The 27,963-nt window shown below is 45.1% G+C and overlaps 2 protein-coding genes across 2 annotated transcripts in view; both read right to left on the bottom strand.

Annotated features, from left to right (window-relative positions):
• Positions 1-3,590, bottom strand: part of ENDOD1 (endonuclease domain containing 1) — a 30,687-nt gene extending 27,097 nt beyond the window's left edge. Inside the window, exon 1 of the mRNA XM_067750751.1 lies at positions 3,208-3,590. Within this exon, the coding sequence (XP_067606852.1) occupies positions 3,208-3,507 (300 nt within the window). The 5' untranslated portion in view covers positions 3,508-3,590. The remainder of the gene's footprint in view (positions 1-3,207) is intronic.
• An 11,194-nt stretch (positions 3,591-14,784) lies between these two features.
• Positions 14,785-16,924, bottom strand: LOC137230754 (lysine-specific demethylase 4D-like). Its single transcript, XM_067750749.1, has one exon. It carries the CDS (start codon positions 16,917-16,919, stop codon positions 15,354-15,356), a length of 1,566 nt encoding a protein of 521 aa, XP_067606850.1. The 5' UTR covers positions 16,920-16,924; the 3' UTR covers positions 14,785-15,353.
• Positions 16,925-27,963: the final 11,039 nt, after the last annotated feature.

Here is a 27,963-nt window from a genome sequence, read left to right as displayed (position 1 = left end):
TTTATGAGAGGCACTCCAGGCAGCTAGATAATGCTAGAACAGTACATGAGGGTGGGGAGGGGTAGGAGACAGGCTGGAACTACAGACAGGAGCCAGGGCATGGGGCCCCTGTAAACTGCATTCTGCAGGGTGGAAGTCTGGGTCCCTGTGTTTTTAAGCACAAGAGTGCTTACAACACCCTAAAGGTTTTACGCACGAGTGACTTCAGTTTCTATCATCTTCGATTCAGGAGGTTTTCGGTTGTTGTTGTTTTTCTCTCCCCAAAGGGAAACTGCAGGACAGCCTTGCAAGCTGCCTTAATTGAGCTTCAGGAGCTTCAGGGTCAGAACAGCCCTACCTGACTAACTACGGAAGGCAAGCACCCAGCTCCTTTGGTCCCCTGCCTCTTCCTCTATCTGCTGGGCCTCTTGGTAACACTAACTTCCTAAAGAGGTGATGTGGGCACAAGGTGACTCAGCATTACAGAGTGCTTGGAAGCAGCCAGAAGTCCACGTTGAGCCCTGAGCATCTTTCTGCAGTGGGCACACTGGCTGGGAGGCAGGCCTCGGGGCGGGGGGGGGGGGGGGGGGGCAGGTTTGCTGCAGTGTGCTCCAGAGCCTGCCAGCATGGCAATCTGGCGGCTTCTCCCCCCTCTCTCCTTCCTTGCCTCCTTCCTAATAGCCCCTGGCTCCTGGCTGACTTGACTGGACACTGCGGTGGGAAGGGACGGGCAGCACAAAACTGTCTTGCAGAGAAAAGCATCCTTCCAGTTGTGCTCAGCCACTGGGCCCTTCCCACCTCCCCAGTCGGGAACTCTGGTCTCCTGTGCTTTTCTGAACCACTGTACCTCTCACCTCTGGAGCTGCCATTTGGAATTATTCCCTCCCACCCCACCAGCTCCTTCCTCCTTCCGCATCCTATTTTACCTCTCCAGTCCTATCCCTCATTACCAGGGCCCACGGTCTCCACTGCCTATGTGAAGGTTCTGTCCGTTTCCTCTCTGCTGAATGAGTCATGCTCCTTTGGGCTCCTTCAATAACTGCATAAATGGCTCTGCTCCACACCCCGGCCCCAAACCTTCCTTGATCACTCCTTCATACCCGACCCCTCCCTTCCATCACTCCTCTTTATTCTGAGCACTTGAGTCATCTACTCACTGAGTCATCTACTCACTTGTACTGGGTTAGCTGCTCCAACCACTCCCCACACACTAATCCCTGACTCAGCCATGGGTTTCTCACACAGCATGTCCCCTCTGCTGGGAATGTCTTTGTCCTTGTCTCCCTTCTGAACTCCGCCTCATCCTTCCAGGTAAAGCACAAACGTCACCCTGACCCAAAGGCTTACCCCGTCACCTCCAAGACGGATTAAATCTAATAAGACGTCTTCTACACTTTTAAACTGAGAATGTTTTGCTTATGTCATAATAACAGCTAGGACTGATATACCAGGCACGAGAACCTTATATGGAGTAATTCATTCAATCCTCAAAATCACCCTGTTATTACCTCTAAGTCAACCAGCCCAAGTTTACAGCAAGTCAGTGGAAGAACTGAGGCTTAAACCCATGCAGCGTGGCTCTAATCAGAGGTGTTGCCACCTCGTCACCCAGCAGACCAGGAAGCCTTTGAGTCCCAGAGCTACACTCTGTTCCCCTGGCACCCCAAGTGCCTGGCACACAGTGGGTGATTAGTAAATGTGGTAGTTCTGGATTTAACTGAAATTTGTTCAGCATGCATCCCACGTCTTCCTCACATGTACGTTCTGTCTCCCCAAGCCATCCATGAGACCCTCGGTGAGAAAGGACCAGGTCATCTATTTTCCTCACAGGTCTGCAATCACATGCATACTGGGGAACTGGGGGAAACACAGAGAGCTCTAGGGGTGCAGATGGGGGCAAACTAACTTAGGTTACTATATGCCTTAAGTGTGTATACTTTACAAAGGCTTTTTCACATGCCTGATCTCAAAGGTTCTGACATCAACAGGCTGTGGAGAAGGTAAAGAGACGGAGGTGCAGATGGCCTGAGAGCTGGTCAAGGTCTTAGAGCCAGAAATAACTGAATGATACTATAGAAATTACAACCCAGGGCTCTGAATAAAACAGCTGAACGCCAGTCCCCTGCTCACAATGCCTAGGCAGCTGTGGCCATCAAGAATGGGCAGGCTGATGTAAGTCAACTATATTTCAATTAAAAAAAGTAAAACAAGAAAAGATCAAGGTCAACCAGTTCTTAAAAAAAAAAGAATGGGTGGGCTGAGTGTTCAGCTCCTCCCCCAGATCGGGTGTCCTTGGTTGCTGGGACAGGGGAGCCTGGCAGGGTGTTCTCCACAGGAGGCTGGCTGCGCAGACCTAGGGCAGGGTGTGTGAAGGCAGCTTCAGCAGGACCTCTGGGAGCCTCTTGGAGTGTCTGCTCACTCTCACCAGACAAAACAGAAAACCCTGAGAGATGACACAATTTCCAAGTGGTCTGATAATATAGATATGAAGAGCCAGGAGAAACAGGTTTGTTCTTCCCATTAGTAGGAGGTAGTCAATGTCCCTACTATTTGTAACTATCCCATCGCATTTCTAAAAATCCATACCTTTATTTCATTGTCCTAACCCAACATTAACTTCAGATCGAATTTACTCAATGTCCTGTGCAGAAGGGAAGGCTTTTCAGGCTCAGGTGGCCTCTGCAGAAGAAAAGCTTTTTCCTAGTAGGAAGGGCAGTGAACTTCTAGCCAAAAGACCTGCCCCATCTTTATGCAAGTCTCATCGCCCTGCTGAGCCTTGATCTCCTCTTCTGTAAAATGGGCATGAAAATGCCCACTCACCCACCCATCCCACAGAATTGTGGCAACGACCTGTGCGCTCCCAGCCTAGGCATCCCGAAGATTTGAGTGGTCTCTTGGGTCTCCGTCTCACTGTCCTCATTATTCAGGAAGTGAATGAGACACTGCAGATGTCTCCTCTGAAGTGCAGAGAGAACCACCTCCCACTGGGGGCCTCGGACCCCTGAGGCTTAAGCCAAGGCTCACAGATCGCCCAGCTCTGGCCGTGGCTTTGACAGGGGACGAGGCAGTCTGTAACTCCGGGGGCGCGGTGGGGCGGGTGGAAACCCGGGTTTCCCGACGCTGGCACCGAAGGCTGGGGCTGCCCTTCCCCGCCCTACCGCTCACGGTGTCTGCAAAGTGCCCTGGGAGGCCAGCCCAACGGCCGGGCTTGGGAAGCGCCTCGCTTACCTGCGGCTCCACTAGCCAGCGCTGCTCGGCTCCCAGGGGCGCGGGGCGCGCGGCGCGGAACGCCGAGTACACAGGGATACGGTCCCAGGTGCTGTACAGGGTGGCGAAGCGCTCGGCGCCCTCGGAGCGCTGACAGATCTTCACGTGGGCAGCGGCCGCCAGCCCCGCGGGCGGGGTCCCGGCATAGAAGAATCGGTCGCATTCGCCGAAGCCGGCTTCCTGCTCGCTCACGAGCCGGCCCTCCAACAGCCCCGCCAGAGCGAGGAGGCCGCCCAGCGCCAAACAGCGCGCGGGGCCCATGGCGCGTCTGCGGGCCGGGCGGGGAGAGCGCGAGGCCGCCGAGCGGGGCCGCGGGGAAGTCGGAAGCCGGGGGCGGCGCGGCTGAGCTAGCGCTCTGCGGGCCGAGCTGGGCGGCCCCGGCGGCAGGGGCGGGTCCGCGTCCCGAGGCCGCGCCTCCCTCTCACCCTCCTCCCTGAAGATGGCTGCGCAGGCCCGGCGCCGGGCGCGGGGATGCACCCGGACTTGCACCGCCTGGTTTCTGCAGTCTGCGCTCGCAGGCTCGGGGACGCGCGCTCCCAAGACTGAAGGGTATGAACCGGGTCCGCTTAATCGGAGGAAACGGGAAGTAACCGTCCCTGGGGCTGGGAGCCTAGAAGCCTCCTGAGCCAGCGCGCCCCAGGGATCCTCAAGGATGCAAAGAGGCGGCAGGAGATGCCCACAGAACTGTGGCTCTTTGGCTCTGATGGGCAGGGACCCCCAGTGACATCCGACGGAAATCAGTCTCCCCCTTCCCAACGAAATGCTCATCCGCCAACACACGGACACAACTTTGATGAAGTTTCAGCAGATCAGAAGCCAGGAGACCCAAGTTAAAAATCCTCTTCTAGGAAATTCCTAACCTAGGGAAATAGGACAGCTCTTGTGGTTTACTTGGTGCTGCGAGGCTTAGAATCAAAACCAAGAAAGAAACGAGACCGGCCAACATCACTGGTTGGTTGGTCGGTTGATTCATATTTCTTTCTTGAGTGCCTATGTGCCAACCTGGGTTCAGCGACTGGGTACAGTGGTAAACAAGAATAGGGTCCCTGCGGTCCTGCAGACGAAAACTGTTAGACCTGCGCGGTCTCCTAGGAGTTTCGACTCGCCCAGGAAACAACAAGAGTCGAAGTCGATGCAAAACGCAAGAGGTTTATTGAAGGCCGGTGCACCGGGGTTCCTTGGTCCTCATGCAGGAGGTCGAAGAAGAAACCCTTTTGGGCGCGAATATGTCAGTTTTATAGGTTCCCACTTCCCCGTATGTAAATTATAGATTTGGTTGTGTTCTCCTGCTGATTGGTCCCGGCTTAGGCTCGGACCAGAGAGGGAACTTGTCCCCAGCTGCCTGATTGGTCTTTGACAGACACCCTTTTTTACATTTTGTTATCTCCCTCCTTCTCCCCAGCTGCCTGATTGGTCTTTGACAGACACCTTCTTTACATTTTGTTATCTCCCTCCTTCTCGGAAGGGGGCCGGACATCCTGGAAATTCACCCATTGTCTAAGAAGCCCCTATTGTCTGGAGAGTTCTTAATCATTAGCTGGAACAATGTCCCTCGAGTCCCACATTCCCCCCTTTTTCTTGTGACTATTGATTCCAATCATGGAATCTCAACCTTCTGTTTGTAAACTTTGGTACTGTTGTCTTAACATTAGAACTTGTACAGTACTGATACGTTCTCTAATAAATGCTATCAAGCGATTTAGAACACATGGTCCAAAATTTAAAATCAACAATAAAACAATAAGAGGTCCCAACAGAGTAGAGATTAAGGTGGTAAACCAGGGGGACTTATCAAACCATGATTGAAACCATCCTTTTTCGTTTTCTCTCTCCTTTTGCCTTTTATCTAAGCGTTCCCTTAGTTTATCCATGGTTTTGGTAATGGTTCCTGAATGATCAATATAAAAGCAACATTCTTCTTTTAGAGCGGCGCATAATCCCCCTTCTTTAAGAAACAGCAAATCTAGGCCTCTTCTATTCTGCAACACCATTTCTGAAAGTGAGGTGAGTGATTCCTTTAGTTGAGTTATGGAACTTTCTAATGCTCGAAGGTCGATGTCTACAGCCTGTCTTAAACTTGCATAATACTGGGGTTGTTGTATGAGGGCTGTGGTTCCTGTTCCTATCCCGGCAGATATTCCCAGTCCTAGAAGGACAGCCAATGTGAGGGTTACAGGCTCTCTCTTCCTTCTCGTTTTTCCCTCGTATTCATCTAAGAAGGACGAATCTGAATGATAGATAAGTCTAGGAACTAATTGCACTAGCACACAAAAATCAGCTGAATTGTTGAGAACCTCTAGAGAGACACAAGGGGTTAGCCCCGTGTTACATGCCCACCATCCATCTTGGGGAGGTACAAGATATCCCGAGCCTGAAGGGAGGCTGAAATCATGACAAAGGTGTCGATGGGACTGGGGAGGTGCTCCTATACAAGTACCATTTCCAGAAACCGAAGACAGAGTTAATTTACTGTTCCCTTTCTGTTTCCATCGACAATGGTCCGGGGAGCTGACATTAGTATAATTAGAACTATATCCTATAGCATCATAATAAGGGGGAGGGGCAGCATAACAGAGCCAACATGATTTTGTAGCCTCCGGGTTTGTAGCATTAAGGACCGTAAAGGCTGCCTGCACCAAAGAAAGCATCCTATCCTGAGGAGTCCCAGGCTTAACTGTGGGTTCTTTGGATCCAGAGGTTTCATTAGTCTCATTCTTTGTTGACGTAGTTGAAGGGGCCGGGGGAAGCAAAGGGGGGCCAAGTACGGGATTTGGGCCTATTGATATAGGAGCAGGAGTCTCAATCTTTAGCTTAAGGGTCATTAATATTCCCAAATCATATCCATTCTTGTAAAATCTAATGCCCCATGAGTGGCCATTTACCCATTTTTTATCTCTTTTTCCAGGATTACTAAAGGAAATTTTGAGGGGGTGGCACCATCCTGAACATTCGGGGGCGACGGGTCGGGGACCCCTATAAGAAGTATGAGTGTAGTTGGCTGTTACTGTAATAAAATCCCAAGTTGAGGTGGGTCTCCAATAAGTATCTCCTGTGGTTTCACATCCCCAGTTTTGGCAATATAAATTTTCAGTTCCCCCACATTTATAATTCAGGGATCGGGGGCGATGGAACCCAGGGCATACATAGAAGGAGAGGGTTCTGAGCCAACTTCTTCGGACCTGGTTTTTACAACCCTCTCCGGAGTAATCAGCTTTAGTTAGAAGTTGGGACGGAGCATTATGCTGATCATAATAACTCTCTAGATCCCAATAGGGAGCTCCTATGGCCAGTTTACAGACATCAGGAAAAAGGTCTGGCCACCAGGTCCAGGGAGGGGCAGTATGGCTAATGGACCAGGTTATATCTCCAGTTTGAGAAATTACCTGCCAAGTTAGACGTTGGGGCAGGTGAGGGCTAAAATCACTTACAGTCAGTAAAGGCAGTAAAACCAAAATTATAAGTCTTAGGTTCGTAGAAGCTTGAGTTTGAGCGGGTTGTCGGTTCTTTGGGCCTGCCATCCTGATGATGCCGCCGCTGGTGCAGCTTTCACGTGTGAAGCATGGATCCAGGCAGCGATGCCGTCCACTTTTATGGCCGTTGGGGTGGTTAGGAGGACGGTGTATGGTCCTTTCCATCGAGGTTCCAACGTCTGGGTTCGATGCCGACGGACGTATACGGAGTCTCCGACTTGGAAAGGATGAGTTTCTCCCAGTGTTCCCGGTTGGTAGGCCTCGGCGAGTTGGGACCATATCTCCTTTTGGACCAGTTGGAGTCCCAATAGCCTAGCATACAAGTCAGTGTTATTTTGACAGTCTGGTTTTATTTCTTCTCCTAAGGTGAGAAGGGGAGGTGGGGCCCCGTATAGCACCTCAAAAGGAGTAAGATGGTACCGGGAAGGTGTATTCCTAACCCGGAACAGGGCTAAAGGAAGGAGCACCGTCCAATCTGTACCGCCAGTCTCCAAGGACAATTTGGTTAGGGTCTCTTTTAGAGTTCTATTCATTCTTTCTACCTGACCTGAACTCTGGGGTCTATATGCACAATGTAATTTCCAATCAGTCCCCAAATATCTGGCCACATCCTGACTTACCTGGGCGACGAAGGCTGGACCATTATCAGACCCTATTACCTTTGGTGCTCCAAATCGAGGAAAAATTTCTTCTAAAATCTTCTTGGCTACTACAGCAGCTGTTTCTTTCTTTGTTGGGAAAGCCTCTATCCATCCTGAAAAAGTGTCTACAAAAACTAAAAGGTATTTATTACCGTACCTTCCAGGACGCACTTCGGTAAAGTCCACCTCCCAGTAAGTTCCTGGGCGGTCCCCCCTGAGTCTCTTTCCAGTTTCAAGTTTCCCTTTGTGAGCATTTACCTGTTGACATGGGACGCATTCCTGCACAATTTGTTCAGCTAATTTTGTCATTCCAGGGGTTTCGTACCCAGCTTTTTGTAACAAGGCTACCATCTTTTTAGTCCCCAAATGTGTCCATCTGTGCATCTGTTGTAACATGGATTCTGCTTGCTGAGGGGACAAAGTTCCTTTTGTTGTGGCCGGGATGATTTCTTCGTCGCGGCCTGGTTTTTCAGGAACTTTATCTGACAGTCCTAGAATGACTTCTCCCGATGCTATTTCTCGGGCCACTTGGTCAGCCATATTATTTCCCCTAATTATTGGGGTATTTCCTTTTTGATGTCCAGGGCAGTGGATGATACTGACTTTAGTAGGAAGCATAAGTGCAGTCAACAAAGCCATGATTTCGTCTTTGTTTTTAATTTCTTTGCCACCTGAAGTTAGTAGCCCTCTCTGTTGGTAAATGGCACCGTGGATATGAGCGGTAGCAAACGCATATCTACTGTCTGTGTAGATGTTTACTTTTTTATTCTCTGCCATCTCTAATGCCCTCGTCAGGGCAATTAATTCAGCTCGTTGGGCTGAGGTCCCTTGTGGTAGCGCCGCTGCCCATATGACTTGTTTTCCGTCTACCACGGCTGCCCCAGTTCGACGCTTACCTTCCTCCAGGAAACTGCTCCCATCCGTGAACCAGGTGAAATCAGCATCAGGGAGGGGCAGGTCCATCAGATCTGGCCTACTGCCGTGTGCTGCGGCCAGTACTTCCTGACAATCATGTATGATGGTGGAGCCTTCCAAGTCAGGATCAGGTAGCAAGGTGGCTGGATTGAGTCCTGTGGCTGGAGCAAACTTGATGCGATCTGAGTTTAGCAACAGGGTTTGGTAATGGGTCATCCTGGCATTAGTTAGCCACCTATCCGGTGGTTGACGGACTACATTTTCCAGGGCATGAGGAGCTGTTATCGTTAGATTTTGTCCTAAAGTTAGTTTGTCAGCATCTTTGACTAGAACAGCCACTGCAGCGATTATCTTTAAACAGGTGGGCCATCCTGATGCCACAGGGTCCAATTTTTTTGACAAATAAGCAACTGGGCGATTCCAGGGACCCAATTTCTGAGTCAATACTCCTTTTGCAATGCCCTTATTTTCGGCCACATATAAATGAAAAGGTTTGGTTACATCTGGCAGTCCTAGGGCTGGAGCTGAAAGTAAAGCTCGTTTGATTTGGTCAAAAGCCCGTTGTTCCTTATCGCCCCAAACGAAAGGAGTGCTGTTTTTGGTTAGGGGGTACAATGGGGCTGCCAGCTCAGCAAACCCTGGAATCCATAGCCTACAGAATCCGGCCGTCCCCAAAAATTCTCTAACCTGCCTGGCGTTTTTGGGAGCCGGAATTTGGGCCACCGTATCCTTTCTGCTCTCCGTGAGCCATCTTTGTCCCCCTTTTAATAGATACCCCAGGTAACTGACCTGTTGTTGGCATATTTGTGCTTTCTTAGCTGAGGCTCTATATCCCAGGGTTCCAAGTTCCGTTAACAGTTTTTCAGTACCCTTGATACAATCTTCTTGGGTCTCAGCAGCTAATAAAATATCATCAACGTATTGGAGTAATGTTACCTGGGGATTTGATTCTCTATATAATGCCAAATCCTGATGGAGAGCTTCATCAAAGATGGTCGGGGAGTTCTTAAATCCCTGAGGTAGCCGTGTCCATGTCAGCTGACCAGACATTCCCGATGTTGGATCTTTCCATTCGAAGGCAAAGTAGGGTTGGCTCAGGGGAGAGAGTCTTAAACAAAAAAAAGCATCTTTAAGGTCCAAAACAGTATACCACGTATGTTGAGGTGGAAGAGTGCTCAGGAGGTTGTAAGGGTTTGGAACTGTGGGGTGGAGGTCTGCCACCCGTTTGTTTACCTCTCGTAGATCCTGCACCGGCCGATAATCATTTGTTCCTGGTTTCTTTACCGGCAGGAGAGGGGTGTTCCATGCTGATTGACATCTTATTAAGATGCCCAAGTCTAGTAGCCTCTGTATATGGGGACGGATACCGTCTTTGGCTTCTCTACTCATGGGGTATTGACGGACTGTTATTGGGGTGGCAGTTGCCTTGAGTTCCACTAGCACCGGGGGCCGATTTTTGGCCATCCCCATTCCGGCAGTTTCTGCCCAGGCTTGAGGGAACCGAGTTACCCAATCTGTAACATTAACTCGTGAGGATGAAGGCTGCTCGTATAATTTATATTCATCTTCTAATTTCATAGTCAATATTTGAAGTAACCTTCCTTTATTATCAGTTATGGTGGGACCTTCTGGCTGAAAGTGGATTTGAGCCCCTACTTTGGAGAGTAAATCTCTTCCCAGCAAAGGATAGGGGCATTCCGGAATAATCAAAAATGAATGGGTTACTCGTCCAATCCCAAGATCTACTGTCCTTCGTGTGGTCCATGAATATTGTTTATTCCCAGTGGCTCCTTGTACCCATGACCTTTTAGCTGAGATAGGACCTTTTGAGTGGAGAAGGACGGAGTGCTGGGCTCCGGTATCTACCAAAAATTGAACAGGTTCCCCCTCCACTTTAAGAGTTACCCGGGGCTCGGGGAGAGGGTTCGAGCCCTGACTTTCCTAGTCTTCTTCTTCCAAGGTTAAGATTTTGTTTCTGGTTGGCCTTCCTCCATTCTTTTTCTTAGGGCATTCTCTCGCCCAATGTCCTTTTTCTTTACAGTAGGCACATTGGTCCTTGTCTAATGGTCGCCTTCTGTCTGCCGTTCGCCCTTCCTGCCCATTTCTATCCCCTGTATTTCTTCCTCCAACCACAGTGGCCAGTATCTTACTTAAATTCCTCTCTTGTCTCTTATCTCGTCTTCTTTCACGGGCTGCCTGCTCTTTCTGCTTTCTTTCTTCCTTCTCTTCCTCTGTTTCTCTTTTGTTATATACTTTATCTGCCTCTTTTACTAACTCCTGAAGCGAAAATCCCTGCAAGCCATCTAGCGTCTGTAATTTCTTCCTAATATCAGGGGCCGCTTGATCAATGAAAGCCATTGCTACAGTAGCCCTATGTTCCTCCGAAGTTGGATCATAAGGGGTAAAGCGTCTAAAGGCTTCCATTAAACGTTCCAGGAACACAGTTGGCGATTCCTGGGGCCCCTGAGTTACTTCCCTTACCTTAGCCAAATTAGTGGGCCGTCTGGCCGCTCCATGGAGACCCGCCACCAGAGCCTGGCGATACATTTTCAGGCGCTTCCTACCTTCCGGGGCATTGAAATCCCAGTTTGGCCTGACGAGTGGGAAACCAGCATCAATCTCGTTAGGCAGATGGGTAGGTTGCCCATTGGCGCCTAATACATTTTTTCTGGCTTCTAAAAGAACCCGTTGCCTCTCCTCAGTCGTTAGGAGAGTCTGAAGCAGCTGCTGACAATCATCCCATGTGGGCTGGTGGGAGAAAACAAGAGATTCTATTAAAGCGGTAAGGGCCTGTGGATTTTCGGAAAAAGTTGGGTTATGCATTTTCCAATTATAAAGATCTGCAGAGGAAAAGGGCCAATATTGGAGAGGTCTATTCCCTTGGCCGTCGGGGGGGCCATACTCTCTAAGAGGTAGGGCAGTGGAGTCCGGGGAGATAGCCCTCCGGCTCCTAGTGCCCGCTGAGGGACCCCTTTCTTCTTCCATCATGGATGGTTCCCTTTGTGCCGAGGGCAGTGGAGCTGGGGGTCCTCTAAGTGGTAGGGGATTTGGGGCCGGAGGATAAGGGGGTGGGGAATCCAAAAGAAGCAAATCGGACTGCGGGTCAGGATAAATCGCCTTCGGTGGATCCGGGGCGTCAGGTAGCTTTTCCGTGTTGGGGTTTTTCTTTAAGGCTAATATCTCCGACGCTGCTGATGTGTGCACGGACGTACCTGTTGAGGAAACAAAGGGCCGGACCCACGGAGGTGGGGAGAGAATTAAATCTTCCCAGACCAAGACATATGGTACTTGGTCTGGGTGTCCGTGGGGATCTATATTAAATATTTTAGACTTCAGCAGCTTAATCTTGTCTAATAAAAAGGATCCTTCGGGGGGCCATCCTATCTGAAATGTTGGCCATTCAGAGGCACACAAAGTCTGCCACTTTCCTTTCTTCACCTCTACCGAAAAATTGTGGGCTCTGGCCCGAACTTCGGTCCAATGGCTTAGGGTAAGGGAAAGAGGAGTCGTCACAGTTTGTCCCATTGTCGTCCGTCAGAGAAGAAGAATAGACCACAATACAGAAACAGTTAAAACTCCATGAAACACATATACGCATGGGCCACCGCGAGCTCGCTTCAAAACCGAAACTTCTTCAGATGGCAGTTATCACCAAGGGAACTGCCGAAACCGAGTGAAGGGGAGACAGAGTTTGCCTCTCCTTCCAGATGAGCCACCAGGGCGTCCCCTAGGGCTCATGGACGCCGGCTATTAGCACGTCTGCCTAGCCAGAGGTCCGATACAGATTCCATAATAAGCCGATTCTTACGGCTTTCCTCCGATAATGGCCCACAAAGAACAAGGGACAAACAGACAATCAAGCTCGAGCTTACCTGGTACCTCCAACTCCCGATGTTCTTGTGGTCCGGGGCGAGTGGAATCCCGGACGAGCCCCCAAATGTTAGACCTGCGCGGTCTCCTAGGAGTTTCGACTCGCCCAGGAAACAACAAGAGTCGGAAGTCGATGCAAAACGCAAGAGGTTTATTGAAGGCCGGTGCACCGGGGTTCCTTGGTCCTCATGCAGGAGGTCGAAGAAGAAACCCTTTTGGGCGCGAATATGTCAGTTTTATAGGTTCCCACTTCCCCGTATGTAAATTATAGATTTGGTTGTGTTCTCCTGCTGATTGGTCCCGGCTTAGGCTCGGACCAGAGAGGGAACTTGTCCCCAGCTGCCTGATTGGTCTTTGACAGACACCCTTTTTTACATTTTGTTATCTCCCTCCTTCTCCCCAGCTGCCTGATTGGTCTTTGACAGACACCTTCTTTACATTTTGTTATCTCCCTCCTTCTCGGAAGGGGGCCGGACATCCTGGAAATTCACCCATTGTCTAAGAAGCCCCTATTGTCTGGAGAGTTCTTAATCATTAGCTGGAACAATGTCCCTCGAGTCCCACAAAACTAGTGGGGAAGCTTGTCGTTAATCAAAGAAACAAGCTATTAAAGGAATAATGACACACACTGAACGTGGAGCTCTGAGAACCTGCCCCTCCGGGGATTCAGGGCGTGTTTGCCTGAAGAGTGTTGTCTGGTCTGAGACCAAGATGTTGACATGAACTAGGCAAAGAGGAAAGCAGCATGGGCTAAGAGGTCTCCCAGCAGAAGGGAACATGATATGTTGGAGGAATTTAAGGAAGTTGGGTGCGGGTAGAGAACAGAGACCTGGGAGAAGGTTATGAGAAATAGGGCTAAAGGAGGCAGGAGACACAGCATTCAGGGGATCATAGGCTAGAGGCCGTCAAACATTTTTCAGCAGGACACGGACCCATATTGAGAAAACAAGCTTCATGTAATAATCCTTATGCTTAAAACTGACATTGCAATCTAGTATTTCTGCTGTGTTCTATTTTGTTCCCCTTTAAAAAACATGCTGCTGGTAACCCACAAAGTTGTTTCTATGACCCACTAATGGCTCATGTCCTGCAGTTTGGAAAGAAATATTATATAAATCATGTTGAGGATTTTAATCTTTCAATGGCGTAGACACAATCACATTTGCTTTCTGGGCAGAAATGGGCAAACTGGAGTGGCCCAGAATGAATGAAGCAAAACATTTATAAAGATCCAGATGAGAGATGGTAGCTTGAACTGGGGTGGTGGTTGAGACAGAAGCAGAGAGCCTACTAGGGTGCCTTCACTCACATCTTATTATTTAATCTTATCTCCTCAGTGTGCCACGTGGGGTACTGGACCAGAGCGTTCAGATGCTTGTCCAAGATGGCATAATCAGTGAGTCCTGAGCCAGAATTGAACCAGGCCCGTCTGCTTCCTAAGCCTGGCCTTTCCTCTAAGTCACAGCAAATCCATGAGGTGAGCCTATAAAATAGGAGAGAAACTGTCAGAAGAGCACATTTTGGAGCTTAAGAACCAGTTCCTTGGAGGCTTCAATACCTGAAAAGTTTGCCTATGTTTGGCCCCTGAAATGAAACCTAAATTTATTTCTTAAAAAAAAAAAGACACATGCAGTGTGATGTCACAGTAACAACTAACTTGGAGTCACATGTTCCTTCTGCATCCAAACTATCATTTTCAATTTCCAAAATTTATTCTGAGTTTGGCCACTTCTGTGCATTCTCAACACTATGGCCTAAGTCAGTAACCATCGATTCTCACCTGTATTACTTAGATGTTCTACCTACTTCTCCTGCCCCCAAGGGATCCACAGAACAATTAAGGTGATTAGTTAAATATGCAAATTATATCGTGTCAAGTGCTGTTTTAAACTTCCAATGCCTTCTCATTTCAAGTTGAAAAATCTCAAATATTTAACCTGAGCTACAAGATCCTGCCTCTCCCTTCTCTAGCCCCAGATACAAATGAACTTCCTCTCTATACACACAAAAGCACCAAGCTCTATGTTAGGGCTGTTACACTTGTTGTTTTATCCAAGTGGACATCAGCTCTGGACCTTCCTTCTTGTCATTTGGGACTCAGAAAGGTCTCCTGCTTTATGAAGTATCCCCTGACCACCGGAACCACACCGCCCATTCTGCACTATCACCCCACCCCCTTTAATCTTTCCACAGAACATATGCCCACTTGAAATTGTCTTGTTCATTTATTTGTGGATTTGTTTATTGGGATGTATCAATGACTTAACCATGTGAAATGTACGTAGAGCATTGAGAAGGCAGTGGAGACTTGGAGAGAAGATTTTCACATGCTGGCACTTTTTGCCCTGTGTTTGCTCATCTCTCCTAGCAACCTGGATCAGCCAAGTGCCAGGTGATTTCCTCCAAGTCTCCCTTCAGGTAGGGCTGCAAACCAAATCCCCCAACACAGCCAGCCAGCTGGAACCCAACAATCAACCCCAAACTCACTCACCAACATCACACAAGGCAACAACCTCAGAAAAATAAGTTTTGCTTGAAATGTGTTGATATAATTATTAAGAAAAGTGCAAGAAAAGCGACCAACTCTCAGTTGACTGAATGAACAACACAAAATAAAGTCAGATTTTAATATTCCAGTTACCTTTAATATATTTGGTAAAGTCAGATTTTATCATTCTGGTTACCATACTGGCAGAGAACACATTTTAAATACATCGAAGACTCAGAAAGATTATCAATTATTATCTGAGTCTCTACTGACCTAACTGGTCACAAGGGCCTAGTTTGGCAAGAAAAGCGGGAAGGGAAGGGGGAGGAGGAAAAGGAGGGAGACTGGAGGCTAATCAAAGCCCAGGATTCTTTAGAAGTTGAGCAGCATCCAGAGCTGGCCCACGGGATGGGAGTCTGAGGTAGATTGGGCTCTGGCGACCTCAGCAGGACCTAGTTTCCAGAGACACTAGAGTGTCCAGTGCATGAATCCTCAGTTCGTGACACAGGAGTTAGCAGTGTCCAAAGATTCCAGGGTCTGGAAGGAAGAACAAACTTTGGCGAATTTGGTAAGCACCACGGACCCAGCAGGTCCAGCGGCAGCACAGGAGGGACTCATGCAAGACTAGTGACGTTCAAATAGCCAATGCTCTGAAATGTCAATGCGACCAGTCTCAAAGGATCCCCACGCAAGAGCAGTGGGGTAGAAAGGCATCCCCTGGGCTTAGGGGACAGGGCCACAACCACACCCAGAAGCCTTGGCGGGATGCTGGAGCCCTGGGCTCAGCGGATCAGCGTTGTCCGGCGACGGTGCATCCACAGGCAGGGGCTGAGCCTCTGGGTCCTGAGCAATGTCCAAGGAAAGCCTCCTCTTAGCCCTGGGGGGAGCAGTTGGCTCCTGAGTCCCCTGTTTCCAAGGACGACGATGAGGGCCACATCTTCCAGCTGGGTGGCGATCCGGGGCAGACGGACCTCGGGTCGGCGGCTGAGTCGGGCCGGGCTCCCCGGAGGTGCAGGTGGCCTCAGCCTCGAACTGGGCGGCCGAGCAAGAACCCCGGGCCGGCGAGGAGCGCCGGGACACAGCACTCACAGGCACTCGGTGGCGGGTCTCACCGTCCGCGGCTACAGGCCTATGGGGGCGCCGAGCGCGGCGTGGCTGGTGGTGCCTCAGGCCCAGAGCGGCTCCCCAGGGCGCGGGGACCTCCCTCCAGGCGTCCAGGCCCTGGCTGCTGGGCTCCGTGGGCTGCGTGTGGTCCACCACGGTCTGGTCCTGCCCGCGTTTCCACAGCTCGTAGCGCTCCGGTTGCAGGATGCGCACGAAGACGTCCATGGAGAAGGCGACACGGCCTTCCCCGCAGCTGCACTGCGACGCCACTTTGCCATAATCAATCCAGCGCGGGGAGGCGAAATTGATGGCTTCGGCGCAGTTGAAGCCGTGGTTGAAGCCAGAGTGGTAGCCATAGGGAAACGTCACCATGAACTCTCCAGCCTCCTGAGTGACCCGACCGAAGGGGATGCCGTTGTCCTTGAGGACCGTGGGCGAGATGAGAGCCACCTTGTGCCGCAGGAAGGCCTCACAGTCCCGCGAGCTGCCCGGGAAAAGCTCCCTGGCCAGGAGTTCCAGGCGCCGGCCGTGCTCCGGGGGCACCGCATACCAAGTCTTGGGCTCCCCAAAGTGCAGGTAGTTGATGCTGTAAAGGTCCATGTCCTCCGTGTGCCAGGCAAAGGCGGTCTTCCACATGCCAAAGTAAAGGTAGGGGGTGTTGACGCCTTCGATGACCACTCCGCACTCCTGTTCCAGCAGGTCCTGAATGGTTCCCAGGTGTCCAAGGTTCCACTGCTGCGTGTTTTCATCGAATAAGGAGCCACTGACGTCAGCCCCATATACTGGTGAGCCATAGGGGCGTGTTTTCCAGTATTTTCGCTCCAGGTCCTTAAAATCCAAGTGTGGTGGAGTCCCATATTTTTCAGTCTTTGCTAAGTGGCGGTACTCACCCACGGTCATGGCCTTCTTATTTTTGTGGTATTGAGTAAACACTCCTGTTTGCCCAGAAATCACCTGCTGGAGGGGAGCGGCTATTAAGATGTCATCGATATCATCATAGGTCTCTCTGGCTTTCCAGTCCTTGGGTGGAATTACCTTGGCCAGGCCTGCTCGGTGTGCACCTTGGGATTCCATATAAGCAATGTATGTATCGAAATCATTAAACTCTTCTTTGGTTGGATGAAATACCATTATGCTACAACTTGGGTTCTGGGCCCAGTTGGACTTAGACTTCATAGCTTTCATTAATAAGCAAGAAACTCCCAAGTTTTTACTTATGTTCTGGATAGGTGAGGATGCTGGAAAACACTACTTTTTCAAAAATGGGTTGGAGTATATCAGCAGGAACCCCCAGTAGACTTTAATGCAATGAGTTGATAATATTTCTTAGGCTTGCTGATTCTGCAGGGGACTCCACGCTGGGCAGAAGCCTTGCTCAGGACTGATGCTGGCTGAGCCTGCAAGTCTGTGATGTCCTTGGTCGACACTTGGCTCTGGCCTCTTGAGGTCTAGTGAATCACCCAGCCCTGGGTGGGTATCCCAAATGTCGTGTCTTCAGGTCAGTATGGAAAACAAAACCTAAGAAAAAATACAATAGAGACAGGTTTCAAACTAATGTTTGGAAATAGTTACTAGGGCAAAACACCACCATGGAATATAATTGCATATTCAAAGAAAGGCTAAAATTTCATAAGAGTGACAATACAATAAATGTTGTTGTGAACAGTGGAAATTCTTGTACTCTGGTAAGGAGAATGGGAATCATTACATTCACTTTGAAAAACTATTTAGACAGAATCCACTAAAACTGAACTTACCCATGTGCTTTGATTCATGCCTAGGATATGTGTGTGTCTGTGCAATGAAAGTCAAGTCCAAGAATGTTCAGAACAACATTATTTCAGTAGCCAAACACTGGAAACAATTCAAATGCCAGTCAACATTAGAATGGTCAAGTACACTATAGTGTATTCATACAATGGAATACAATACAGCAATGAAGATAAACAAGAACTACATGAAAATATAAGAATAATTCTATAAACAGAATACTGAGCAAAATTATCCAGACCCAAAAGAATACCTATTCTTTGCTTCCATTTATATAAAGAGAAAAAGGAGGCAATGTAATCTATGTTAGAAGTCAGAGTAGTGGTTACTTTTGTGAGAGAGACAGGTTGTGAGTGGGGGGGTGTGAGGAAGTCTCTAGAATAATGTGAATATTCTATCCTGAAGGCAGGTGCTGGTTACACAGCCATCAGAATGGCTCACTGTCATAAATCATCAAGTTATGATGATTTTTACAAATTTCTGTGAAATAATTTTTTTAATTTATTTAAATTATTTAAATAAATTTTGAAATATAGTTTAGGGTTAAAAGCATTAAAGGAGACAGATATCTTTCATCATACCAAAAGGAAAAGGAAGGGTGATTGAAAATATATGAACTAAACATTCAATTGAAGAAGCTACAAAATAGAAGAAGAGAAAGAAGAGGTAGGAGTAAAACAATAACAAAGAATAAAGACAAAGTTAATGAAAGAAAACACATACAACACCAAACACTGATGACCAAAATTATTCTTGGAAGAAATTAATGATAGCAGTAAACCATGGGTATAACTGAGCCTAAGAAAGAAGGGGAAAATAATCCACTAGGAATGAAATAGTGCACAAAAGAATTTTTAAGATCTCAGAAGAGAATCTTAGGAGAAACTTGACAGCAAGATTTTCAAAAGATAAGAGAAAAGAATAATTTTCTGGAGAGGAAACATATCCAAAATGGATCCAAGAAACACCAGAAATCTTGAATAATACCCCAGTATAAGAAGCTGGTTCAAAGTATGACCCCTGAAAGTCCAGGAGACACATCATTTTATGTGTGAATCTAGAAAAGTTGCAAGAAACAGTTAACTCTTATTGTGCAAATTGTCTCAGAGTATGGAAAAAGTTGGGAAGCTACTCAGATGAGGCTATTCTGATCTCTGATAGCAAAACGAAAAAAGGACAATAAAAAATAAAGCTACAGGCCTTCTTTGTTTATAAGCATAGATGAAAACCAAAAATGGAACGTTTTCCAATGAAATACAGCAATATAATAAAAGAATAATACGTCATGACCAAATAGAATGGAAGCATGATTCAACATTGGAAAATTTACTGATATAATCAGAATATTAACAAAGTAAATGAAAAATGCCATCATCTTATAGGTATCAAAAAAGCATTTGATGAAATGCAAAATCCATTCATGATTTTACAATTCTTACTTGCAAAGCATCAAGAGAAACTTGTTTTGTAAGATAAAGAATTTCAAGGTAAAAAATAGCAAGGATCATTCTTAACAGTGAAACAAAAGTAACATTCGCATTAAAGTTAGGAAAAAGAGATGCATCAACATGGAAAGCTGCTCAACATCACTAATTATTAGAGAAATGCAAATCAAAACTACAATGAGGTATCACCTCACACCAGTTAGAATGGGCATCATCAGAAAATCTACATACAACAAATGCTGGAGAGGGTGTGGAGAAAAGGGAACGCTCTTGCACTGTTGGTTGGAATGTAAGTTGATAGAGCCACTATGGAGAACAGTATGGAGGTTCCTTAAAAAACTAAAAATAGAATTACTATATGACCCAGCAATCCCATGACTGAGCATATACCCAGAGAAAACCATAATTCTAAAAGAACCATGCACCCCAATATTTATGGCAACACTGTTTACAATAAGCAGGTCATGGAAGCAACCTAAATGCCCATTGACAGATGAATGGATAAAAAAGTAGTGGTACCCATATACAATGGAATATTACTCATCCATAAAAAGGAACGAAATTGAGTCATTTGTTGAGACGTGGATGGATCTAGAGACTGTCATACAGAATGAAGTTAGTTGAAAGAGAAAAACAAATATCGTATATTAACGCATGCATGTGGAACCTAGAAAAATGGTACAGATGAACCGGTTTGCAGGGCATAAGTTCAGACACAGATGTAGAGAACAAATGTATGGACACCAAGTGAGGAAAACTGCGGTGGGGTGGGGATGGTGGTGTGCTAAATTGGGCAATTGGGATTGACATGTATACAGTGATGTGTATAAAATTGATGACTAATAAGAACACGCAGTATAAACAAACAAAAAAACAGCTAATACTAAACTTTCTTTAGGTTATTTGTATGGAAATACGTTAAAATAAATGTTTCAGACATTACACGAAATTTCTAAAATACTTATATGTTCTGGTATAATGTTATAAGTCATAATACTCGTTATTACTTTAAAATGTATATCTCAGAAATAACTAAATTTCCTTGTCAATTTCATTATTATGAACTTTCATCAAATCTTTAACTGTGGTCATTTTTAAGTCTTTTGTCATTTACAGAGAGTGCTGCGTGTACTCTGATGCTTTTGCAAAAATGTTCCTATGAAAGGGTTTCATCTTCAAGGAATTCATGGAAAACACTCTGACAAGTACAGGTTTTTGGTAACTGACTATACTGTGTAACTGAACGAATAAGCATTTTCAGAACTCTAATGGCAAACTGATGAATTCATAAAAGTGTCTTACAAAACATCAAGAAGAAAAAATAGTTACTTACATGGGAATGAGTGAACTGATGAGGATGATTATAATATTTGTGACTTTCTGTTTGAATTAAAAAAAAAATCCCACAAGAACTCTGAGGCAAAAAATATACAAGTCAATTTTCACTGCAAAGTAAAGGAGCTGTTACAGCGGAAGATTACTGGATTGAATGTCACTATTATGACATAGTATGAGTGTGGTTCGTGTTTGGTTATTGCAATCATTGTTGATTTCTTGTGATCATCCATTTACAATGCTTTGTGTCAGTTTATTTATCACTTGTAAAAATAAAATACAGTGTGTGTGTGTGTGTGTGTGTGAAAAAAAAACATATTGAAAACAATGTCAAAAATAAATTTCACTATGTATACTCCATGTTCAACTTGAACTGTATGGAGCATATGTAATAGTTATAATTTTAGGACAGAAAATATATGTGTACAAATAAACAAAGAAAAAAAAACAAAGCAAACTATCTTATTAACCCAATTTCAAGTGCTTCCGTAATACTGTTTCCTAATCCTCTTAAGCTCCCCTCATTTCCACCATTCAAATATTCTCTTTCACTTTGCCCTGTCCTCAAACTTCAGGCACACCTATTCCACCCCACTTAGAATCCTTCAAATATCCTAAAAGACCCTAAGTGATCTGGCCCACCATCACCTCTTGACCTCACCCCTTTCTACCCTGCTCCTTGCTCTCTCCTTCCAAACACATGCCTGCCTGTGTCTCAAAAAAGGCCGGTATACTCTTGTCTGATGATCTTAGCACCCAGGCAACTCTCAAGCCTCAGCCCAAATATCACCTTTTCAGTGAAGTCTCTCTCCTCTGATCCCCTTGCTTTGGATACAAGTAGAGAAAATTTTCCTTCGAAGAAAACAGGTACTCTCTCAGAAAACAGTTTCAAGTGAAACTTCAACTGATGGCCAGTACCCATGTAACTCTTCCAGATTCTACTCAAATCAGCCCCACCCTAACTCCATCATTCCTGATGCCATCACAATTGAATGGAATCAGCTCTTCCAACTGTCTAGTAAAAGGCCTCATTTTTAAAGTTATCAGTGCACAAAACACAGGTATTTTGCCTGAAATTTTTCCTTTAAGATTTCTTACAAGAAAATATATGGCATCTAAAGGTTATACAAATTTCAGGGTCCTTTTAGGTACAGAGGGACTTCCCTGGGAAAGCTGCCAGAATGGGCGGAGCTAGCACAGTGGTCAGGGCATTAAACACCACTAGTATCTGGTCAGCACAAGAACCAGGGAGAGGAGAAGAAAACCACGCTAAAGAAATCAGTGAGGAAGAGCTCAACTGCCTTTAGAGAACAAAGGCATTTAACATTCCTCACCCTGTAGTCTCCCCAATAAGACTAAGATCAGCTGGCCTGCCATTGTTCCAAGTATAAGAAACTCCCCACATCTCCTGTGGTCTGCAAGAGGTGCCAGAGATCCCTATATGTTATCTGGGGTCCATTCAAGACAAGAAGAAGCTGGGGCCCAATCCTCTACCACCTCTCTCCCCAAAGAGGTCACCACTATTTGGCTTAAACATAAAACCTTTATCCTTTGGGTCTGGGATCAGGGACAAAATAATAGCCAAGGAAGGGCTTGCTCTCTGTGATCCCTGCTGGTAGCTTTTGTAAGAGTGCATCAAATGCAAGAGGGAAGAGAGATATGGGAACATATGCATATGTATAACTGATTCACTTTGTTATAAAGCAGAAAGTGGCACACCATTGTAAAGCAATTATACTCCAATAAAGATTAAAAAAAAAAAAGAGTACATAAAACGAATGTTTCCTGCAGACCCGAATACTGATGGCAGGGGCCCTTTGAGTGAGCAGCAGTAGCTCTTTATACCTCTGCCCTGGAGCCTCATGCACCATGGAATATGCAGAAGGTAGGTAATGGAGGATCAATACTCTCTTCTCCTTTTCTAACTTTAATGTCAACGATAGAAGAAACAATCTCGAGTTCTCTATAGAATGTATTGGTAATAAATGGTGGGGAGGGGAAGTGGTTGACAATCTAGCTCACCCCTGAGGGAGTATGACAAATGCAGTTAACTTAGCCTCTAAAGATTGGGTGGAAGTCAAATAATATCTCTCTTCCTATTCGAGAAACACCTGATGAGCACTCAAGGGTATTGGGGATAGATTGTTATGAAGGAGAAGCATTGTTCATAAATGACCCTAGATGTTCATCCTAAGATGCCTGAACAGTAGGCTAGCCTAGACTCCTTCCATGACTGGACAGCTATAGCATCCAAAATGGCCCAAAGTCCCCAGGTGCCTCCAAACGAACAGGGCTGCTGGCTTTCCAAGACAGCTCCTGTAAATGGCTGGCATGATATCTAGGCAGCTTAATTCCGCAAGCAGTCTGAAGGTCCCTTTCCTAATAAAGTGGCTGTCATCAAAGCCCTATATGAAGGAAGAGCAATGGGGAAGGGGCTTCCACTAGAACAAAACCCTCCTCCACATGGGATGCCTCTTCACGTAGATGCTGAAGAAATGCAGAGGCTTATGTGTGCCTTGCTCTGGATGTGTTTCCTGAACTCATATTGTATGACTTTGTGGAATTTTCCTCCATGCAGAAGGGGACTCAAAAGATGGGAAGAAAGCAAATAGTAAGGTTTCATCAGGGTTAGGGTTTTCCAGCCATGTGTATCTCAAGGAGAGAGGACCAAGTGTCTTGATGGATTGGATGGAGGGATAAGAGAGTGATTAAAATGATGGGCCAGTAAATTTATCTTGGGTAAAAAAGGAAATGAGAACATAAGGGCAATGATGGAGAATGAAACAGTGTTTGATTCATGGGCTGAATGTCTCCATTAGGTCAAATACTTCTATTAGAACACTGGGAAATGTAAGCTAGAAAGAGAATGGGATGCTTGAAACATAGGTGGTACTCTCATTATTCCCATTTTATGGAGGAAGAAACTGAGGTGTAGAAAAATTTATATTTAAGTTAATAGCTTGTGTTCTCAATCTCTAGAGTTATTTTTGTACTTGACTTATCTTCCATATAAAACTACTTTGAGGGCTTCCCTGGTGGCACAGTGGTTGAGAGTCTGCCTGCCAATGCAGGGGACACGAGTTCGTGCCCCGGTCCGGGAAGATCCCACATGCCGCGGGGCGGCTGGGCCCGTGAGCCATGGGCGCTGAGCCTGCGCGTCCAGAGCCTGTGCTCCGCAACGGGAGAGGCCACAGTGGTGAGAGGCCCGCATACCGCAAAAAAAAAAAACAAAAAAAAAACTACTTTGAGAGCACTGTCTAGGAGTTTTTCGTCATCATATTTTCCAAGGGATCTTGGTACTTTATATAGTGCACACTCCAAAAATGTTTTTTAAAAAAATAAATAACTAAAATCATTTGGCGCCCACTGCAATCTCTCTCCTCTTGGTTACACCCCATCTTTCTTCCTACTCTCCTGTCTCAGGAGAAGAGAAGATACTCCCCCTCTCCAGAGCTAATCTTGTCATTTAAACTCCTTAAATTGACACCTCCCATGCATTCCAAAACTATGGTCAATTAAATGATCACTATCAACTCTGTAAAGAGTTGAATCATCAGTCATCAGTCTGTTTCCTGATTTAAGCTGCATCCATTCTCTTACCTTCATTTCAATACCCAACATGTCAAAACAGAAACAAAAATAATCTACGTTTACAAAAGCATTTCCTCATCTCTCTGGTCTTCTGATTCTGAACCCACTTCTCCACTGAAATTCATCTCTGTAAATCATCACATCGTCTCCCAAGTGCTGCTCCATGGGTTACACTTTATCTCTCTACATCATTGATTCATGGCGCGCCTCCTTCCTCCTAAAATGTCTCTGGCCTCCAGGGTACTGATAGTCTTCTCCGGTTCTTTTCTTTCTCCTTCGTTACACTTCTTTTTCTACTATACAAATACAGTCTTATTTCAAAGCTAATTTCTCATTTCTCTTTGAACTCTTTTTATTTTTCCCCTTAAATTTCCTTTTTATGTTCACGGCATTCTTTAGTATCACACTCTCCCTCTCTTTAAAGGTATTATTTATTGCCATAGCTTTCTCGAATAGCACTGACTTTCTCCTGCGCTTCTGATTTGCTTTTCCTTCTTGACTGGCCACTGAGCCCCTGAAAATCAACTTGTTTAGTAGAAATTGATCATCTTTCTCCTGAAATTCACTTCCTCCTTTAGAAATCTTTTTTTCTAAGGATGGGAATACAGTATCCCAGTTACCGTTCGTTCTTACATCTCCCTCTCCCTAGTCATATAATCGGTGAGGTCAGGGGATCCCAGGACAGTCTACTGTGAGTCCCCAGCGACATCTGTATACCCCAGGGAGGCTCCCTGTGCTCTCCTTCCTTATATAAGGAGCCAAGGATCCAGCTTGCCTTCCTCTCCTACTTATAGCTGTCACCACTCAAGCCAGACCCTGAGGATCTACAAGTAGCAGTCACCTGTATCATGTGATAATCTGCCCATCTCACCCTAATTTTTAATCTTAAAAATTCTTCTACAATGATTTTATTTAAAACTATATAGGGCTTCCCTGGTGGCGCAGTGGTTGAGAGTCCGCCTGCCAATGCAGGGGACACGGGTTCGTGTCCCGGTCCGGGAAGATCCCACATGCCGCGGAGCGGCTGGGCCCGTGAGCCATGGCCGCTAGGCCTGCGCGTCTGGAGCCTGTGCTCCGCAACAGGAGAGGCCACAACAGTGAGAGGCCCGCATACCGCAAAAAAAAAAAAAAAGAAAAGAAAAGAAAAAAAAAAACTATATAAATATATAATGAAATTTTTCATTCTATATGAACACTTCCTCAAAGAAATGAAAAGAGAAGAGTGAAATAATTTAGAAGGAAAGTTAATGTCAAAAATTTAAATACCGTGCTAAGGGTCTTTCCCCTAATACACCATAAAATGCTGATTATGAATATCACAGAGGCCCTTATTTCCCACTGAATTATTAATAGACAACTAAAACAAGGTTAGAGTTGCATATTTGTTTCTGTCTTTGTTTTTGTTAGCTTTGCCACGTGGCATGTGGGATCTTAGTTCCCTGACCAGGGATCAAACCCGTCCCCCTGCAGTGGAAGCAGAGAGTCCTAACCACTGGACTGCCAGGGAAGTCCCCTGTATTTGTTTTATAAACTAAATTATTTCCTTCTTACATTTCTAAGGATCCTAGGAGGAATGAGGCCGGGCTTCCATCTATACAAAATAAATAATCTAGATACACATCAGTCTTCAGATATTGAGCAACCAACTGAAACACTCTGATTTTGTAAGTGTAACTCTGTGCACAAATCAAAACTTCTCAGAATTTGCCGATTACAATTATGGTGATCCTTCAGTGCTCCAGACAAATGTCTTCTCTATGGGTCTCAGATGGTTGCTTTTACTGTGAAACCGCCTCCATGAATTCTTTCAATTGGAGCCACAGGTACTAGCTGAGAATAAGTACCCTTTCGTTTCAGTTACTCTTCCATTTTACCCTTATTCATGGTATCCCCAGTAACACAGAAATTTTTCATCTAAGGAAAGTTGACAATTCTGACAATTGAAGAAAAGTATTGTGTGTGTGTGTTTTAAACTGGGGAAGGTAAGAAATGAAGTCAGTTTAATAAATCCTCTCACGGTGGCCATTGTCCTGTTTGCTTATTGTACAGATTGCTCAGCAATTTCAGGACAGCAGGAAAGCCTTCTTGTCTTTTATGTTCCGTGCATATTTCAAAGCTATTATTTCAAATGAGGATTGTTGACATAATGCCTCAGACGTTAGCCATTGTTTCTGCTGACAGCCAATATCTAAATGCTGTGTTTACTAAATTTTTTCTCAAGTTAGAAAGTCTACTCACTGTTTATTGAAAATAATTATAACCATAATATTTGATGGCTAAATAAATTCTATTTGATGAAGATAAGTGACTCAAAGTTTCCCCTATTACTGGAGAGTCATTTTGTTTTTTACTTTTCCACAAGTATTACTAATCCCTTATAAATATCCTATACTTCAGTAAGGAGATCAGTTTATTTGGTAAAACATTAGTGAAATAATTAAATTCCTTGGATTAGATATCTAGAAATGGAATTACTGCATTGCAAGACTTAAACATTAAAAATACTTATAATGTATCACCAAAACTTTCCAGAAACATATCAGTTTACATCATCACCATTAACTTTACTCTGAAAAACAATCTTTAATAATTTGTTAAGAAAATTATTGTGAAAAATTTTGGTGAAAAACTGTAGCTCAAGTTTTAATTTATACTTCTTAAATTACAACTAAGATTGACTTTTTCTTCTTCAGTGAATCTAGCCGTTTGTATTGGTTCATATCCTTTGCCCATTTTTCTCTAATATGGTTCTAGTGTTATTTCTCATTTACTTACAAGAATATTTTATATATTATGTGAATATTTCACATATTTTACACAGTATATGCACATTTTACGAATTGCTTATGTGAATACTTTACATGTTAAACCCTTTGTTTAATCTGTTCATAGTTTTTTCCAGTTTGCTCTTTCTTTAATTTATATTTAATTTTAAATGGTTTTGGCATATATTTCATTTTAATATATTAAAATGTTGAGTGGGTCTTTTCCTTTGTAATGCCTTTCATGGCCTTTATGTTTAGAAACTTAGAAAGTTATTTGCCCCTGCAGAGACAGATAAGTATTATCTTATGGGGTTTTTCCTTTTTATATGTTAATTGTACTTTTAATTTGGATTTTAGTTATACCTTTAATTCTAACTGGGGTTTGGGGGTTTGTTCTATTAATTTTTTATTGTTTTGCGAGTATGATATGAAGAATAAGGGAGATGTAAGTATGATTCCTAGTCCTAGTTTGTTGTGTTCCTCTCTATTAGTTTATAGGAGCATTTCTTTTTCTCAGTGCTCTTAAGTTCGTTCCGTCTCAAAATTCTGGTTGTTTAGTTTTATGAAAACTTTTTAGTTCCTTCTGTGACAACTTCCTCTAGTTTTTCCCCCTGTACATTATCTCCTGTATTTGGATATCAGACCTCGTGGACTGGACCTCCAATTTTTGTGTCTTTTCTTCTTCCAATTTTCTCTCTCTTTATCACTATGCTTTATCTTCTGAAAATTTTTCTCATCCTTATCTTGTAAACCAACTTCTACTGACTTTTTCATTTCTTCTATCAAACTTTTAATATTTAACAGCTCATTTCTGTCCCCTTAGCTTTTTCAAGTGTATTTAGCTTCCTTACCTGCCCCCCACCATTGTCCTATTTTTATTTCACAGGTGCACTTATTTCTTCTCTCAGAAAATACTAAAACCCGGACTCATATTGAGAAAACAAGCTTCATGTAACAATCCTTATGCTTAAAATTAACATTGCAATCTAGTATTTCTGTTGTGTTCTATTGTGTTCCCGTTTAAAAAATATGCTGCTGGTAACCCACAATGTCGTTTCTATGACCCAGTAATGACTCATGTCCTGGAGTTTGGAAAGAAATATTATAAAAATCATGGTGAGGCTTTTGATCTTTCAATGGCGGAGACACAATCACATTTGTTTTCTGTGCAGAAATGGACAGACTGCAGTGGCCCAGAATAAATGAAGACAAACATTTATAAAGATCCAGATGAGAGATGGTACCTTTACTGCGGTGGTGGTAGAGACAGAAGCAGAGAGCCTACTAGGGTGCATTCACTCACATCTTATTATTTAGTCATAT

The sequence above is a fragment of the Pseudorca crassidens genome, chromosome 9 (genome assembly GCF_039906515.1).
Source record: "Pseudorca crassidens isolate mPseCra1 chromosome 9, mPseCra1.hap1, whole genome shotgun sequence".
Lineage (NCBI taxonomy): Eukaryota > Metazoa > Chordata > Mammalia > Artiodactyla > Delphinidae > Pseudorca > Pseudorca crassidens.
The sequence above is the reverse complement of the archived record's forward strand: the minus strand, read 5'-3'. Positions and strand labels throughout refer to the sequence as shown.

What these genes read in the sequence shown, in the direction of transcription:
- LOC137230754 (XM_067750749.1), bottom strand. Translation starts at nt 16,919, where the DNA reads ATGAAAGCTATGAAGTCTAAGTCCAACTGGGCCCAGAACCCAAGTTGT.